At 38.6% G+C, this 18,658-nt stretch overlaps 1 protein-coding gene across 7 annotated transcripts in view; it reads left to right on the top strand.

Moving 5' to 3' along the window:
* The window catches only part of LOC131301729 (ATP-dependent DNA helicase homolog RECG, chloroplastic), a 49,966-nt gene continuing 31,308 nt past the window's right edge, over nucleotides 1-18,658 (top strand). For 3 of the 7 annotated variants that reach the window (XR_009191413.1, XM_058328118.1, XM_058328120.1), the window contains exons 1-6: nucleotides 1-333; nucleotides 3,866-3,959; nucleotides 5,203-5,285; nucleotides 5,365-5,500; nucleotides 14,588-15,172; nucleotides 15,863-15,975. Coding sequence is in view for 6 of the 7 variants with exons in the window: in XM_058328118.1 (XP_058184101.1) it covers nucleotides 3,921-3,959; nucleotides 5,203-5,285; nucleotides 5,365-5,500; nucleotides 14,588-15,172; nucleotides 15,863-15,975 (956 nt within the window). In the remaining variant the exon portion in view is untranslated. Of the gene's footprint in view, nucleotides 334-3,865; nucleotides 3,960-5,202; nucleotides 5,286-5,364; nucleotides 5,501-13,996; nucleotides 14,141-14,587; nucleotides 15,173-15,862; nucleotides 15,976-18,658 lie in introns of those variants that run through there. The other 4 variants (XM_058328119.1, XM_058328123.1, XM_058328121.1 and 1 more) reach the window with 4 other exon arrangements.

Raw genomic sequence — 18,658 nt, forward strand, 5'->3', positions numbered from 1 at the left:
AAGAGATTCTTTATTGTGTAATAATGTGAAAAATCTTCCATCGTGTTTCGATCAGTTCCTCAGACACCCGTGAGCGAAACTGAGCCGGCGGCAGCCAATGCCCTGTCAGACTCTCGACCGAACGCCGCCGCCGTTTCATCGTGCTAGAGCATTCGCGAGTTCACATAGCTGAACTGGGTTCACATACGGATTCTGGATTTTCCATATCTCCCCATGAATTGATTCCACCTCTCTAATAAAAAGCAAGTGAGTTTGTTGGGCATAACGGAGGACTGGAGTAGCCAAACTTCTTACGTTCTGGACTTCTATTTGATGTCGGTTCCCCCACCCTAGGTACTTCCCTTTTTGTTTTTTTATTCTTTCTGTTTGGGTAGGAATTATGAGGCGCTGAGGTGAAATTTTTACCCCTTGTCTTCAACGTGTTTGTAAAAATGTCTACAACAAAACATTTGGTTAAGTGACAGATCCGTACGGGTACGTTTGAGCATCGGATCATTCTTTGGAAGGATTGGAAAAAGATAGGGTTGAGGATGGGATAGAAGGGACTAGTGGGATCCACGGAGTAGTAGATGAGACCATATGAATACAGAGATTAGTGTACTTTGTTCGGTTAGAGTGTGAAAAAGATGGGATGAAGATGATAGGGGTTACTTTTGCCTGTTGGATGAGAAGGGAGATAATTTGGAGAAGGTGGACTACTTAACACCACCCCTCCCCATGGTATTAGTTAATCCTTGCATGGGGCACTAAAAATAGTTCCACATTGTCTGGTCCAATGGTTTATCCCGGATGTACCTAACACGGGACTAAGGAATAATGGAATACATGTTTTGGGCCTTGTGTCCCCCCTCATCATAATCCCACCTTCCTAGCCTAGCAATCAAACGAGTCCGTCCCCCCTACATTTGTAATGCATTTGATATGTCTAACTCTGAATTTAGATGGGGATTATAAATCCCGTGGTTTAATACAATAATTTAACGAATCATGGTAAGATAATCATGAAGAAGTATACGACTTCGTACCCCAACAAATTCCCGTAGTTCCCGCCTCAAAATTAGTAATCCAAAAGCAGTCTATGTGTACCACCAAGTGGTTGGCTTGGTTGGTTCGATGAGTAAGTACTTTGTTTTCTTGCTCAATGTTTTGGTTCAAGTCTTATAGGGGGGACTTTATTTTGGGACCAGAAGTCTCGATGGTTGCTTGGTGTTGCTAAGCATACTCTTTAGTGCTCTCACCACGCTGTGGGATTTTAGCTTCAGCCTCGATATAGGGTCAGCGGGGTCTCCTGAAGATGATGACTCTATGGTGCTAAGTGCAAAACCTTTAACTGACACATGGAGTAGCCTATCTTTTGAAAAACCCTGTCCCTTTTTGGTTGGTAGTTTTGCGGCTTTTGCCAAACACAGAAGTTATGATTCTTCTATTTTGTTTTCATCTCGGGTTAGGTTTGATTTGTTTCCTTTCTTACGTTTTTGGTTGAACTTATAAGGTCTGAAGATACTATGTTCTCATTGTCTTTAAGTTGTTTGATACACGTGATAAGATTGGGATGATACATTTGGTCACATTGACAGTTCCATGGGGCATAGTGGCATACGAGGCCAACTGTAACTTCAGCAATTTTTGACAACTCTGGTATTGGTATTGACAATCCATTATATAATTCCAAAACAATAATGTATTCACTTTTCACCCCACAAAAGAGTAGTAGTTTTCAACTCCAAAGTTAGAAGCCTGATCTGTCCCTATTTCTTTGGTAGTTTCTCCGAACACGCTGGTTATCATTCTCTGGTTTGATGCTTTCTCTGTCTAATTGGATTTGAGTTATAAGGCGCTGAAGTTCACTTCTTGATGTCTTCAAGAATTTGATGTGATGCAAGGATAACCAAGGAGGATGGATAGGGGTGCCCAGCCATACTAAGATTTCGACACACTATCTATGATTATTGCAAGATTCTTAGGAATTTTGTTTTGTAGAATATGTAGGTTTCCCTTCCATGTGTAATATGTTTTCTAGGAACTTTTTACAGTCCCTTCCCAAGTCCCTGTGTGTGTGTGTGTGTGTGTGTGTCGTTTATGCTTCTATGACCAAAAGATTTGGTCTGAAGATCTGCTAAGCACACTGTTATCACACCTTCATGTGTCTTTTCGTTGCGTTTGATTGGATACCCTCTCACATTCAGGATTGAAACTATGAGGTCCTTTTATTTTGATTTTGATTTTTTTTTTTGTATGGGTGTGATAGATTCAGGATTCTCAATTTTGATTGTTCGAGGGTTTCTGAAAATTTGTGGTTCTATGTTGTGCCCCTACGCTTTTTGATCCATCACTTTTGAAGTGCACTTTCTTTTCCATGTTTTTCAAGTGTCTGATAATATTTTTTTGGATAAAAGAATTTGATTCTATTTCTGTTGCTCCCTTTAAAATCAATTGCAAAAGATTATTTTATTTTTCCTGTAGAATGTTTACAAAACTATAGTTCACAATTTAGAAATCTTTTGTTCTTAAAGCGTCCAACTCAAAATCTATTGGTGATGAGTAGATGGGCTGCCTAGGTTCTTGTACTCGGTTTTGGAGGTGATATTAACCAATGTGAGATAAGTTTTATCACTCCCTTCACGTCTGGCCCTCGATTCACGTGTTGAGGTATAAAGGAATGATCAACAACCTACCAATCACAAGGAAGCAAGGTCACCTAAGGCTCTAACAAATGGGCAATCAATCAAGTGGGTGTCATCGAGAAGCCTTTGAAAGCTTATCTTTAATACCATGTTAATGCATCCAACTTGAACCAATTAGCAATGAGTAAAGAGACTGCCTGAGTTCATATACTAGTATTTTGGAGTTGATTATTAACTGACGTGTGGCAAGTTCTGACTTTTGTCTTAGAAGAAACTGAGAGTTAAACTAAGAACTTTCTATTTCTTTTTTATTAGTTGGAGAACTTGGAGTAAAACTTCTACATGACCCTCTCCAACCTATTAAAGGAGTTGAGTTCAATGTGTATAATTTGTTTCTTTCATAGCAAGATCATAATTTGACAGAGAAGAATGTTGTTGATAATTTGTCAGCCTTTACTATGCGTTTTAATTACTTCTTTATTTGTCAATGGAGAAAATAAAAACCAATGAGACAAATTCTATAGGAGTCAACTTTTTTTTTTTGTCCTATAAATGGATCTGATGCCAGTTTTGTACTTTAATCCAATGCCTAATGATTAAAGATGTCGAATTTGATTGTTGCTCTCATATTATTCAAGGTGTATAAACACTCAAATACTCGTTGCCCATCTACTCATTGGTATGTATTAGATTGTTAACCACCAACTCATCTAAAAGCTTAAGCTGTTAGAGAGAGGGAAAACTTTATTATTTATATTCTCAACATGCTCCCTCACATGTAGCCAGACTCTCCTCTATAAAGATCTAAAAACATGTAAATTTTAATTATTACGTAGGCAGTGAGATTTGAGCACAGGATCTATTGCCTCTGATATCATATTAGATTGTTAACCAATCTAAAAGCTTAAGCTGTTAGAGAGAGGGGCAACTTTATTATTTATATCCTCAACATGATTCTGATTTACATTGGTGTTTTAGAGTACAAGACTACTATTTGACCTGATTTCATGTCATTAATCATAAGAAACACAATTAAAGCCTTTAAGGATTTATCTTAATATATGGTTTATGTAATCAATATATGGTTGCATGATCTATTGGGGCAAAAAAAGATTTTATATATTCGTAACCAGTTTGCATTAATTAGCACATTCATCCCTCTGTGCTTTAGTTTATTTTTTAGGCTCTTTGTGGATATGATTACTTGACTGTAGATGTGATTGTAGAATGTTATTTTGCAGGTTTGATGTTTATATTTTTCAGGCATCGCCCTTCCGTACAAGAACTTTGTAGCACATGGCAATGTCAGTCTTACTTGTGCAAGCATGTGGCATGGTATGAACAAGTTCTATACCACATTTGTAGTTTCTTGAATTACATGTTGAAACAGTGTCTTATTTTTATTTGTGGAAGTAAACATGAATATTGTGGCAAAGCGTACTTCTTGTGGATGTCCAATTTTTCTACCATGTCCAGGTTTTATGGACATTTTTGCCTGTTGGATTGTTGAATTTGACTAAGAATTGATGCTTATATCCTGGTACATATATGTTTTAGTTTTAAGTAGTATCCTTTATATATCTCCCCACTCAGATTTTTTGTTATCTTGAAAAAACTCATTATAATGACCTGGTTGTTGTGGGCTCAAGAATTAGCATTTCGGAGTTCACTGTTTTTGAACTTAGTTTATACATGATTTTATTGTCATTGGGAACATCCATGAGACTTGATGTTCAACGTGGACGGCAAACACTCTAGAAGAGCAAACAACAAGAACTATTACACTAGGAATGTAAATGGAAAAGGCTGGAATAGCAACACCTTCTATGAATGAAGTCCAACTTCATCTTTCTTTTTTAATTAGTTTTAGCACCAGTAGTTGTCTTTGTAATGTGAACTCATAGATAAGTTTTTCTAGGCAATTAAGTGCTCAAACTGAAAAGCAACCTCAATATTTGGACAAGTAGCTTGCATTTGAAAATGCAGGTCCTATTTATAGTTCAATTTTCTCATAAAGAAACGTCTTATAATTTAAAAGAGATTTGACTTATCACTAGATGTCTATAATTTGTAAGCATTAAGCAATAGTATAAATGCCAAAGCCTTTGGATAACTACAGGGCCTTTTGTTGGAAGAAAAATGCCAGAGTTCTTTCGAGTTGCGTAGATGTGCTGTGATATGGGTGATACGGCTCGAAAGCAATGCAAACGGAGAGCTTGAACCCAAGACCAATTTCAACTTGAGCTCTGATACCATGTTAGTGATGTTACAATATAAAGAAATAAAACAAGGCTATGACAGAACTATATAGGTTAACCCTCAGCAAACCTAAGAAAAAAGACTATGCTACCCTTGACATAAAAGATAATGACAAATTAAATTGAAATACTGCACCCACATTTTGCACTACTGAAATTCATCAATTTCGTTATCAGTACTTTAATCTTCATACGTCATGGTATATTGCATATTGAAGTATCTGGGTCCACTCGTTGTAACTTTAACTAAGCTTTTCTGTTAAACCACCAAAGCCTGATGGAAACTAAAATCATTAATCTTGGTACCTTTGTCCACCCAGTGTTTCAGTGATAAATGCTTGAGGAGTGTGATAACATTTGAAGCAGAGAGAGGATATAGGAATGCTCTATGTAACAACATGAGGTATTATTACTTGTTCGTTAGTAATTTTATTAACTTGTCAAAGATGTCAGTGTTAAACTGAGTGTTTTGATGGTTTCAGGTTTAAAAATTTCCTATTCCCTAGGGTTTCAAAATTATGTTCTCAATCAAAGCATAAGATTGCAGAAAAGCTGTTGGTGGAAGCAGATAGGTATGATGCAGCAAGTGTTACTGACCGTTCAAAGTTGCTTAATAAGGTTTGCAATCTACTTTTTATGCTGCATGGCATATGTATCTTGGTGCTATATGGGTTCACCTTTAGATTGACCAAGGAAATTTTCTCTGACTTTGCTTATGTGCAATCTATGGCCTTCTATGTACATTTTATTGTCATCAAAGAAAGTCAAGTAATTGTACTTAGAGATTTATCTTTGCAAAGCAGCTAGTCTAGTTGTAGTCTTTTAAGATAAGAAATATCAAAACTGATTATCAATCTTTTCCTCATTTGTTATGCGTCATGGTTTTTTCCAGGCCATGGAGTATTCCTTCGTATAAAATTAACTTTTGTTTTTCTAAAACAAAATAGGTTAAGATAAAAACGTGGGCTGGATTAAAACCATGACGTTACGGTTTCAGTTTGACCTGTTTGAACCAGTCTCTCTTCTGGTCTACAGAAGCTGCGTTATACGACATTATGAGCTTCGAGTCATTGTACAACTTCAGCATTCGCGTTCCAAAGAAATCAGCGGGTTTCAATTTGATAATTACTCACATTATCTTGTTGAGTGTTGTGTATTTTGGCCATTTTAGGCATCCAAATAAGACTCTACTTCCCGTGGAACTATGAAGCACCTAGTGTCGCAGTATCTGGACACGGGGACACGTGTCCGACCCGGCATGTGGCTTGTCCAATAATTTAATTTAAATTTTTGAGGGGGACACGTCTGGGGACACGGTGGGGGTCAAACTGTAATTTTTAAAAAAAAATTGGGAGTCAAGCTGTAATTTTTTAATAAAATTTTTGGGAGTCAAACTGTAATTTTTTACAAACTTTTGGGGGTCAAACTATTGTTACTTAAATATAGATAAATAAATAAAAAAATATACACATGGCGTCACTGGCGTGTCCCCCTCTGTATGCGTGTCTGTGTCCCTAGTTTTTTAGAATTCCCGTGTCCGTGCATCCTAGCCATGGATCAATGTAATTCTTAAACACTTGAGATGGTTTTATGCAAAGGACTATTATTATCCATTCAATATTAGCAAAGCAACTACTAAGCTCAGCATGCCCAAACACAAGAAATGACCTTAAGGCTCGGTGCTGCCTCGCTTAGTTCACTGTACAGCCTTCCGTAGATTTATGTTCTTGATGATATTGTACAGCCAGCTGGTAGAAATTTTCAATCCTATGTCTCAGTTTGGGAATCTCTATTTGCGGGAGTTAAGTTTCCTCTTCTGACTATCTTACTTCTCCAATTATCCTTTAGAACCAGAATCTTTTTTTTTTACAGTATTTTTTATCAGACAAAAATGCCAAAATGGATAAAAAAGAAACATCAGAAAATAACAGAGAACCTAAGCTAGTAGGAGGACTAATAGGTCCAATCAGGGGCAAGCCTCCCTTTATCTGCCAGCCTGCCAATGCTGCTACCTGATGAGCGACCTTGTTAGCGGATATCTTAACCCAAGCCAGCTTGAAATTCCCTTCTCCAGTGAGATCCCGGATATCCAGAAACAAGGGGTATACGTCCCTATGCGCAGCTTGTTGTGGTATAGCATTTCAGAAGCTCATTAGTTTACTGCATTAGGTGCAAACATACTTGATGTAGGAGCATAAGGCTCGTCAAAGTCACTGGGAGCTGTAATGAACTTTGATTCTAGTTGTGATTCATCATTAGTGCGAAGTCACGGCCTTTAGTTTTATGATTTTATCTTTGTGCTCCCTTTGTCCTTTCCCCAAGATTTGGTTTTATTTTCGTACTAGGCTATTTTGTTACTAGTCTATTATATAATCTTATGACCTTTTGAAAACCTTTGAGGGCTAAGGTAAAAAGGTTTTAGGAGAGATGATGGCAGCATTGGTGTAACCCTAGCATAAATAATCATTTAGGAGTTTGTTAAAGTGTCCAACTCAAAACCAATTGGCAATGAGGGGAGAGGCTGTCCAGGCTGATATACTAGGTTTGGAGGTTATATTTAAGCAATTTGGGACAAGCTCCAACACTCCCCCCGCACATGCGATCTCTGTCTCGCACGTGGTGAGGTAAACAAACGACGACAACAATCAACTATTAACGACAAACAAAGGAAGAGCCAACCATCAACGAATGCATAGAGTCTTGTTCAAAAGCCTCCGAAAACCTAGCTCTGATACCATGTTAAAGCGTCCAACTCAAAACTAATTGGCAATGAATGGAGAGGCCTCGCAGGCTTATATAATAGGTTTGGAGGTTATATTTAACCAATTTGGGACAAGCTCCAACAGAGTTGATCGTAACTAATCAAATTTGTGTTCGCAAAGTATATTTATTTCCTGTCATTCTATTTTGTTCATGTTATGACCTCTGTAATGAGAATCCTCCATAGCACTAGAGGAAGTCAATTGTTTGGATTGATGATCGATTAAACAACAATGTTATAGTGTTATTTTCATTAGAACTAGCTCCTCTTGATTGTTTGGAAATCTTTGATGCAAAGTTATCAATCTTGTACCGGTTACCGTACCGTTTTCTCTATTGGAACGGTACGTACCGGTACTGGTTTGTATCTCGGTACTGTTTCGGATTTAACACAATAAATATTTTATATCTTTTCATTATATTTATGTGAAGGTAAACTTCATCTAATAAAATGTTTTTGTAAAATATATATGACTAAGCACTCAATTTTTCGTTTCTGTTAACCAAATCCATTGTTTTGAGTCTAAAAAAATTGGGATAAAATGTGGAGGATAAGGTGAAACAATCTGGAAAGTAAATTGCATTGAGTTTTGGGCCATGTGTTGTACAGCTGCAACACATTACCTTACGAAACTCCATCACTGCCACAGAAAGGCCAAAACCCAGAAGATTCAAATCTCAAAAAATCTCTCGCTCTCTCTCTGATGTAGTGATATATAAATATATACGTATACATACATATTTTATCTCAATGGATTTCAGACGGTGAGGTCTTCTCTTTTTGTTTTGTCTTTTGAGTTTTGAGGGCTTCGAAGTAACCATTTTAAGCAGTCCTCTTGTGTATCGGACGAAATCCGAAAAATGGCTGGAACATGCCGAAATGGCCGGAACAGTCCGGAACAAAGCGGTATTTTGGGCGGTACGGAACAAGGTGCTAAGTATTTTGTTTTTGCTCTGGTACCAGCCGGTACGGGATGGAATTTTGATGGCTTCTTGGTTGGTTGTGTTCTTGTATGCATGTGGAGGAAAGTGTAAACCTTGGGGAAAAAGGAGAACCCAAATTAGGTTCCTCTCTCTCACACTTTGTATTTATATGGATAAGAGTAAAAGTACAAATATACCCCTAAGTAACAAATACATAACAAAGTGAACCCTAACTTAACACTCTCCCTCAAGTTGGTGCAAAGATATCTATCAAGCCCAACTTGAACACAATAGGGTGAAAGATCTTACTACTAAGCCCTTTAAAAATATATCAGTTAGCTAGCTGGTCCTCAGACCTTACAAACAACATACATATCAAACCCTTGCTCAGCTTCTCTTTTATGAAATGCCGATCAATCTCTACATGCTTCATTCTATCATGCTACACAGGATTATGAGCAATATTTATAGCCGCTTTGTTATCACAATAGAGCTTCATAGGACCACCATCAGAGATCTCCACATACTTCAACAAGGGTTGGAGCCACAAAAACTCACACACCATGAGCCATAGCCTTATATTCAGCTTCTACACTTGATCTAGCTACCATTGACTGCTTCTTACTTAGCCAAGTAACCAAATTTCCACCAAAAAAAGGTGCAATAGCCAGAAGTAGAGCGCCTATCATCCATTGAACTAGCCCATTCTGCATCAGTAAAGGCTTCCAACCTCAGGTGACCATGATTGGAGAACAAAATTCCTTTACCTGGAGCCGCTTTGAGATATCTCAAAATACGGTAAATTGCATCCTGTACGTGGCTCATGCATAAATTGACTGACAACTCCAACAGCATATGTAATATCTGGTCTAGTATGAGATAAGTATATTAGACGGTCCACAAGATCTTTCCTTATCTGTATGCTTTCTAACATCTCCATTAAGATGATGATTAGCCTCAATGGGAGAGTCCATAGGTTTGCATCTCAAAAGATTGAGAATATACTTCCTTTGGGAGATAAATATGCCTTTATCAGATTGGGCCACCTCCATCCCAAGAAAGTATCTCAAAGATCCAAAGTCTTTAATCTCGAACTCTTGAGCAAGACGAGCTTTAAGACTGAGTATTTCATCAACATCATTGCCTGTCATGATTATGTCATCCACATAGATAATAAAAATAACAATCTTATCATTACCTCCCTTGATGAACATAGTATGATCTGCATGACTCTGCCTGTATCCAAATCTCAACATAGCTTTGAGAAATCTGTGAAACCAAGCTCTAGGTGACTGCTTTAATCCATAGAGGGCCTTTCTCAATTTACACACCTTCCCTCCAGTAACAGAGGAAGAGAAACCTAGTGGTATATCCATGTACACTTCTTCTTCTAAGTCACCATGAAAGAAATGCATTTTTTTCATCAAATTGTTGAAGAGGCCAATTCAAAATAGCAGCACAAGAGAGCAAAGTCTGAATAGAGTTCATCTTTGCTACCAGAGCAAAGGTTTCCTCATAGTTGATACCGTATGTCTGAGTAAAGCCCTTGGCAACAAGTCTTGCTTTGTATCTCTCAACCATTCCATCTGCTTTATGTTTTACTGTGAACACCCATTTACAACCCATTGATTTCTTTCCCTCCGAAGGAAACACTAATTTCCAGGTGCCATTCTTTTTCAAAGTTGTCATCTCCTCTACCATAGTTTCTTTCCACTTAGGTATTAGGTATTACGACTTAGGTTTTATGAGTGCTTCCTTCCAACTCTATGGCATAGATATGGAAGAGAGAGAGAGGAAACAAATGCACGATACAAAGGGGATAAACAATCATATGAAACAAACTGTGAGATGGGTTGTTGAGTACATGTTCTAACTCTCTAAGAGCAATATGAGCATCAAGATTATTAGAAACAAGAAGGGATGGTTCATTACCAGATGAGTCAGCCGAAGAAGTATGTGATAGTGATTGGCAAGGTGGCATCGCACAGGCAGACTGTCCCTTTTTCCGTCGAGAAAACTTTTGCAAGTTAGGCAACCTATGCGGGTAAAGCCTATCGTCATCAGCATTTCGGCCACTCATGTTATGTTCTACTCTTTCTTCAGATATAGGTTCTTCCCTAGGGTTTTCCTTCTCCCCCTCACCATAACAAGGTATTGGGAAGTAAGACCAGGACTCTTCCTGATTATGGGATGTCAATATCTCTTCCTCCATATACTCCCCCTGAAGAGATGCAGTGGAGAGAGGGTAAAAAGTTGTTTCCCAAATGGTGACATTCATAAAAACAAAATGTTTACGGGAGTGAGGGTCATAGCATTTATATCCCTTCTGAGTAGAGGAATAGCCAAGGAAAACGCATTTACGAGCCTTGGGATCTAACTTGCCACCAGGATGTTTAAGAGCATGGACAAAACATATTCAACCAAAAACTTTGGGTGGAAGGTAAGAGACTGAAGAACTACGAGGGAGAAACTCAAGAGGAATTTTAAATTGAAGAACACTAGATGACATGCGATTGATAAGATAAGCTGCAGTAAGAATAGCTTCGCCCCAATAGAATTTTGGGACATTCATGGTGAACAAGAGAGAACGGGCTACCTTAGCAAGGTGACAATTTTTGCGTTTAGCAATCCCATTCTGCTGTGGAGTGCCAACAAAAGTTGTTTGAAAAAGAATGCTATACTCACTAAGATATGTTCGAAACTGCCCATCAAGGTACTCAGTTCCATTATCACTATGAAGGATTTTAATGTTGGTGTCAAATTGAGTATGAACCATCAGATGAAAAGATTTAAAGCATGAAAAAACTTCATTTTTGGACCGAAGTAAATACACCAAGTGACATGAGAATAACAGTCAATAGAAGTGACAAACCATAACCAGAAATAGAAGTAACTGGAGAAGGACCCCAAATATCAGAATGGATAATCGAAAAAGGAGAATCACTTCTTTGATTAACAGGAGCATAAAAAGAGTGTTTGTGTTTAGCCAGCTCACAAGCTTCACAAAAAAACTGACTCCTACCACATTGCTAGTTAAAGTAAGGAAAAGTTTTTCTAAAATTCCAAAAGATGGGTGACCCAATCTACGATGCCACTGATGCAATAAAGGAAGAGCTGAACCCATATCTGCTTCAAGAGCTTGACCCAATGACAGGGGTGTAAGAGATGGACTAGGTGATGACTCCAAAAAGTATAGACCACCATGAGCTTTACTACTGCCAATCATTCTCCCTGTATCCCGCTCTTGAAAGACACAATGAGTAGGGAAAAAACTCACGGAGCAATTCAAGGAATGGGTAAGACTACTAACAAAGAGAAGGTTAGTAGAAAAATTTGGAACATGGAGAACGGACGAAAGAGAAATGGCCGGAGAGTAGCGAATGAAACCTTTTCCTGAAATAGCAAATAGGGAACCATCAGCTACTCTAACCTTATCCGTACTAGAACACGTAGAGTAGGAGTCAAAAAAGGATGAACAACCTGTCATATGATTTGTGGCTCCAGAACCTATTATCCAAGGAAGAGAGGAAGAAGCAACGATGCACTAGCTAGGATACCTGTGTGAGCTAAGTACGATGATGTAGTGGAAGTAGAAGCTGTAGAAGATGGAGTATCAAGCCTAGCTATTAGGTGCCTGAGAGTTTGTAATTCCCTCTGAGAAAGAGTACCACCACTTTGGGAAGTATTAGGCACAGAAGCTTGCAAACGAGCACCACTAGGATCAGGCAACATGTCAACAGTAGACTCCGAAACATGTGCATGAGAACGCACAGGACCACCACCTTGACTACTTCCTCGTCCATGAGAGGGACGACCATGTAACTTCCAACAAAATTTCCTCGTATGCCTGGTTTTGTTGCAATAGTCACACCGGAACAGTTCTTTATCAACAGAGCTACTTTTATCACCAAGCTAACCTTGGGTAGACTTACCATCCCGTGGAGTGGGAATGGCGATCAAGGCAGAGCGATCCGGAATTGGAGGATGGACCATCGCACTCTGTCTACTCTCCTCTTGTTGAATGCATGCATAGGCCTCTCTTAGATTGGGAAAAGGAATATGGCCCAACACTTGCACATGAATCGGGTCATATTCCACATCAAGGCCATCAAGAACGTCATAGATGTGCTCTTTGTCAACCATCTGTTGGAAAGTAGTTGCATGGGCAGTACAAACAGCTTGAAACCCTTGATAATAATTAAGTTCTTGCCACACTCTATTCAATTCAGCATAATACTCAATGAGAGATCGGTTGTGTTGATCCAATTTGTGGAGTTTCTTCCTCAACTCAAAAGCCTGAGCGTCATTACCTTTCTGAGAATAGGTTTAGGCTACAGCAAGCCAAATTATTAAAGTGTGTCCAGAAGCAAAAAGGTATGGCGAATGGTTGGAATCATAGAGTTAAATAGCCAAGTCATGGCTAAAACATTCTGCCAAGTCCATGTCTCAAGTTCTGGTCCAGGAGTTGTTGGTTTTTGAACAGGGCCTGTGATGAAGTTCAACAAGCCACATGCAGTAATAGCCAAAGTAAAGGTGTGAGACCAAAGCAAATAGTTGGAATCATCCAACTTAATGGGGCAAATATCTAGAGAAGAGTTATCCAGAGTCCCAACACGACCCAACTCATTCTTTGTACCAGCGGAAGCTTTTTTGGGATCCTCCGACATATCAACAGGAAGGTAGCAAAAGACTACGAAAATGCTGCAAGTAAAAGAGGTAACCAACTACCAGACAATACCCCGAAACTGTAGAAAATACCTCAGATGATGACAAACTGTGTAGAATAAAGGAGATGGGGTCCTGAAACACCTTGAATATCCTGATCTAGTACCAAGCAAGTGTAAACGAGGCTTACCCAGTCCAACCGAGAACAAACAGATCTTACCCAGTCCTTTCCGAGAGCAAACAGTGGTCGCCAGAGGTTGATAGGGCCAGGAAACCACAAATAGGCCACAAAACAGCAAGAATCTGCAACCACGAAGGTCGTTGGAGGATCATCGGAGGGTTGTGCTGGTCACCGGACACTGGATGAAGGTCGAGCTGGTCGTCCGAGGTTCGTATGTTGGTTGCAAGATCTGGATAGGTTTGGCGGAAGCCAGAAGAAAGTCAACGAAGGTAGGTCGGATGGTCAAACAGCATCGGTGAAGGCCTGTCGGTGATTGAACGACAAGGCAGAGCAGTGAACAAATTTGATTGTGAGCTCTGATACCATGCAAACTTTGGGGAAAAAGGAGAACCCAAATTAGGTTTCTCTCTCACACTTTGTATTTATATGGACAAGAGTAAAAGTACAAATATACCCCTAAGTAACAAATACATAACAAAGTGAACCCTAACTTAACATAAAGGTTGCCTTCTCCTTCTCCTTTCCCCGGAGAACGCAAGGACTCCAAAAGGTTGTCATTCTCCATTTCCTCCCTCGTGGGAAAAATAGTGAAATCATCAAGTAATTTGTGGAATGGAAGCAAAGGATGTGTTAGTGCTTTTGTTGAAGAGCATCAGCCATCTAGAAGCTTGATTGTCATCTCACATTGGGTGAATGCATTAGCTGTGTTCTTTGTATTTTCTTCCAAGGTGTGGTTCTTGTAGCTTATTAGTTCTTTTGAACACTTTAATAATCGCTACCCATGTGTTTTTTGAGGCTGTATTTGTTCGAACTTTTTTTTTCTTCCGCTGGACTTCTTGAATGGGAAGTATTTCATATTCTCCTCCAGCATTTAGATAGTATTATGGTAACACACTTTGGAGCATTATATTTTCTTGCTAGATCGAGAAGTTATAAAATTTGTAGTGTGAGAAAATCTAAAAGGGAGAACATAAATGAAGTGGCTTCCTAGGTCATCACATGATGCTTTGCTGTTATGAACGTCTGATCAATGCTCCTCTCTCTGTTCTTATTCTGTTGGCAAGAGTCATGAATGTATGCTTATTTTAGGCATTCATTATCTCTGTTTCTTTGGACATCTGACATTCACATTTTGCTATGACTGCTGACATGGTTGTTTGTGCTTTTTCTTATAGGTGTCGGTCTTAATGGGTTACAATGGTCTACAAGACTTGATTGAGAGTGAAAGAGCCCAAAAGGAATCCGTTATGAAGCTTAAAGATGGAATGGGAGATTTTGATGTTTCTTTGGCATGTAAACAATTTCCTTCCATTATTTTCGGTTGTTCCCCACCGATTGAATTGTATGATGATGGCCTTTTATCCTCAGAGATATGTAAAGAATTTCTCTCTAGTTCTGTGGGTACGAAGTGGGTCAATCCAGATAGTCCAAGTGAATCATGGACTTCTCTTTATCCATGCCTTCCAGATGGGAACCCTTCCTTTCTTAGGGAAGAAAGTGCTGACGATCTTCCACTATCTTCTGAGCCCTTGAATTTGGAGGCTGAAACAGACATAGATGTACAACTCACTTTGGAGGAATCTTCCACTAGAGCTGGGCTTGAGATTGACGAAAAGGCTGAGGAATCTTCCACTAGAGTTGGGCTTGAGATTGACGAACAGGCTGCATTCGTTGAGTTGATTCTTGATAAATCTATTAGTTTCATACCTCGTTTGACCAAGAGGCAGTTTGGTCAGCTTGAAAACTCTGGCTTCCACACGGTGGGTTCTTTAGATGTTTTGCAGAATGCTATTACCTCCGTTGCAGTTTGTTTGTCCACTTTTTGACTTTTGACTATCCTGAAATGCTTGTCTATCTTGACAAGTTAGTAAACTAAATTCTATACAATTCCCTTCTTGGCCCTTCTCTTTTGAACTAGTTTTGAAGGTTGAAGGGCAATTTTTGAAAGCTAGAACTTTGTAAGTGCAATGGTGGTTGTTGGAAATTGTCACACATCGGTTAATTATCTCCTCCAAAAATTAGTATATGAGCCTGGGCTACCCCTCCACTCATTGCCAATTGGTTTTGAGGTGGATGCTTAAACATGGTATTAGAGCTAGGTTTTCGGAGGCTTTTTCCCTTTGTTTGTGCCATAGTTGCACTTTGTTTTGTTGTGATCTTTGTGTTCCGGATCCTTTGTTGACCTCTCCACGTGCGAGTTAGGGTCGTACATGAGGGGAAGTGTTGGAAATTGTCACACATCGGTTAATTATCTCCTCCAAAAACTAGTATATGAGCTTGGACGGCCTCTCCACTCATTGCCAATTGGTTTTGAGGTGGATGATTTAGCAGTTGTTTTTTCTTAGAAAGCTAGATTCTCAAAATGAACAAAGTGGCACAGACGAGTAGTTTGTTTTGGTTTTGGATTTCTAACTTGGAATTGGGATCACAGTTTTCTTTTTTCTGTGTAGCTGCGGAAATTGTTGCACCACTTTCCTCGGACCTATGCTGATCTACAAAATGCACAAATTGGAATTGCTGATGGGCAGTACCTGATTTTTGTTGGGAATATCTTATCTTCCAGGTGAGTTTGGATATTTGATTAGAATCTAGGATCTTCTTGACCAGATTGAGACTGCTGGATTTCCACCAACCATTCCCTATCTCGTTCAAGTTTATTGGATGTGCCTAGAGATTGAGGATGTCTGGGCCTAGGAGTATTCCAGCAGTTACAAATGACCTAGTCTTATGTATTTATCTTTTGAAATAACTTACTGTAATTTAGGTTTCCAAATAATTCCATTATCACAAAATCTAAAATTCCAACTGGCCAAATACTAAGAGTCATATTACATCCATGAATAACTACTATTTTGAGTTCTGGATTTGGAAGCATAAAGATCTTAGGAACCAAGTATCTCGTCATCTCCTATTCTTAGAACCTTGTAATCAACTCATCAACAAGCAAATGGTCATTCGTGAGTATTAGATAAATATCTGTCCACATCCTTATCTTCTCCCTTTCTTGAATCTCAATCTTCCAATTCATCGCATTCCATTTCCTAGTCTACAGGTCGACGTGTAGTTGATAATCTATAAACTGTGGGTGTTACTTTTGAACCTGTTTGTTCCATCATCACCGAATTTTATTAGGTTTGAACAAAAAACGCTAAAAGATAGAAAATCCCATGAGGCATGCACTTCGTGCCTAAGAATATGTGCGCACATCAGTAGCTTTAATTGTGGCTCAATTGTTGTGCCTCCCTCAGTGGTGATGAGATGTTTTAGTGTTGCTTTGCATCACTTTGCACCTATGTGTGTGCCTCACAGTTTATAGAACCTTGGTTTGGCCTAACAACCTAAAGGTCTAAAGCTTAGTACTAGGATCCTTCTAAAATGGGTGCGCTCCCTAGGCGGGAGCTCGAATCGGCGCTCCCAAGACGGGAGCTCGCTCCTAACTAAGATGGGAGCTTACCAGGCCATTAAGGCAGTTATTCTCTTACTTTTAAGGGAGTTATGCCATCGTGGAAATAAGAATACGAGGATCAGATTAGTCAAGAAGTTTTGCAAAATGAGAATATGTACTCCCTCTGTCCCCATTCTTTTGTCCTTTTTGGGAGTCCGTGTCGCTTTTCAATTGATTATATCTTGCAATCTATAATCCTTTAGGTGATTTTGAAAACATCGTTTAAAAGAGCTCACTGAGATCTATCAAACAAGATCAATATTACATATAAACAATATTACCAATTAAAAATTATAGTTTGTTTTTTATCCGGTTAGGATAGGACGAAGGACAAAAGAATGGGGACCGAGGGACTAACTTCTAATAGTTACACTTTAAGATCGGGAAAATTTTCAGTATCACTTTACCTCTAATGGTTAAGTAAGATATTTTATATACATATTTTTATATAATCTTTGTACGCTCCTTAGGCGCTCCCAACCTTAGGAGCTTCTAGGTGCCTCCACTCCTTAGCACCCGCTCCTGCCCCCACGCCCGCTTTGTGCTACTAAGGTCTAAAGCCATGTAAGACCATAATACTAAAGCCATATAAAACCTTCATATTAAGGCTCCTCTGAACTCAAATGTGCTAAGTAAATGAATATTGTAGCTACCTAAAAAAATGTTTGCTCCTTTGACTTAGATCTGCTATCTTTTTACGTCCAATTTTTAGATATGAATTCATAATTTTAAAGTACCCTTTTAACATTTTAAATTTTCATGATCCAACTCTGCAACGTCTCCTATCTATTTCATTTCTCAGACTATTTTATCACTGACTAGCAGATTGTCCCTGCCTAAAGGCACTCCCAACTGAAATCTCATATTTATATTATATTTTTTTTTCCAATTAACCCGTGTGTAAAGCCACAATCATGTGCTCATTTATCCTAATATTTGTAATTAAAACATCTTAAATCAGTAAGGATTACCTGTCTTGATAAGTATTGTAGAGAAGAGGGCAATGGCACTATGAATTTTGAAGGGGTGGTACTTATGTTGATGGCTATTGCGGAAAATTAGTGAGGAGAGAGATATTTCAAACATGTAGACATTTTCCTTTTTAGATAGAAAATGTGCAGAGAAAATGGTGATGGGGATGTTACCAAAAGAATTAAAATACGATATTACAAAAAAATGACGAGAGAGAGAGGGAGAGAAAACTGATTGATTAAGTTTTCTTTTTCTGAATATTGTTGACCAGACGGCTATAATGTTAACAGAATATGTGATCTGACGGCTGAGGGGTTACTCTTGTTTGTATGCTTGCACATTTTGTGAAGAAACCGTTCTGTTTTCTAATATAGATTTCCTCTTACAACTGAAGTCATGGGTTTTATTGTCTAATCTAAAAGTATCTAAATCCTTTCTCTTTGCTGCAAAATTTTCATTTCAAGTTCCTAGAAAAAAAAAAAAGAACAGTTTTTTTGATAAGTAAATAATTATATAAAAGAAGGCATTAAGGGAATGCCGCCCGTATACAAAAGGCCACGAGACAAAAAGGCCCTATACACTTCCAAGAGAAAAGAAAAGCTCAAACCAATCTAAAAATTGGTGAAGAGAAGGATCACATTCTCTTTTGTCCCAACTAAACAAACTATTCACCGGAAAACTTTTTATTCTAAATAAAGGCTTTTCGACCCCTTCAAAGCATCTCAAATTTCTTTCCCGCCAAATGATCCACATTAAACAAAGAGGGATCAAAAACCAAACTTGCTTCCGCCTCTTTCCAACTTTTGCACCTCTCCAAGCGATTAAGAGT

Source organism: Rhododendron vialii, chromosome 9a (assembly GCF_030253575.1).
Source record: "Rhododendron vialii isolate Sample 1 chromosome 9a, ASM3025357v1".
Lineage (NCBI taxonomy): Eukaryota > Viridiplantae > Streptophyta > Magnoliopsida > Ericales > Ericaceae > Rhododendron > Rhododendron vialii.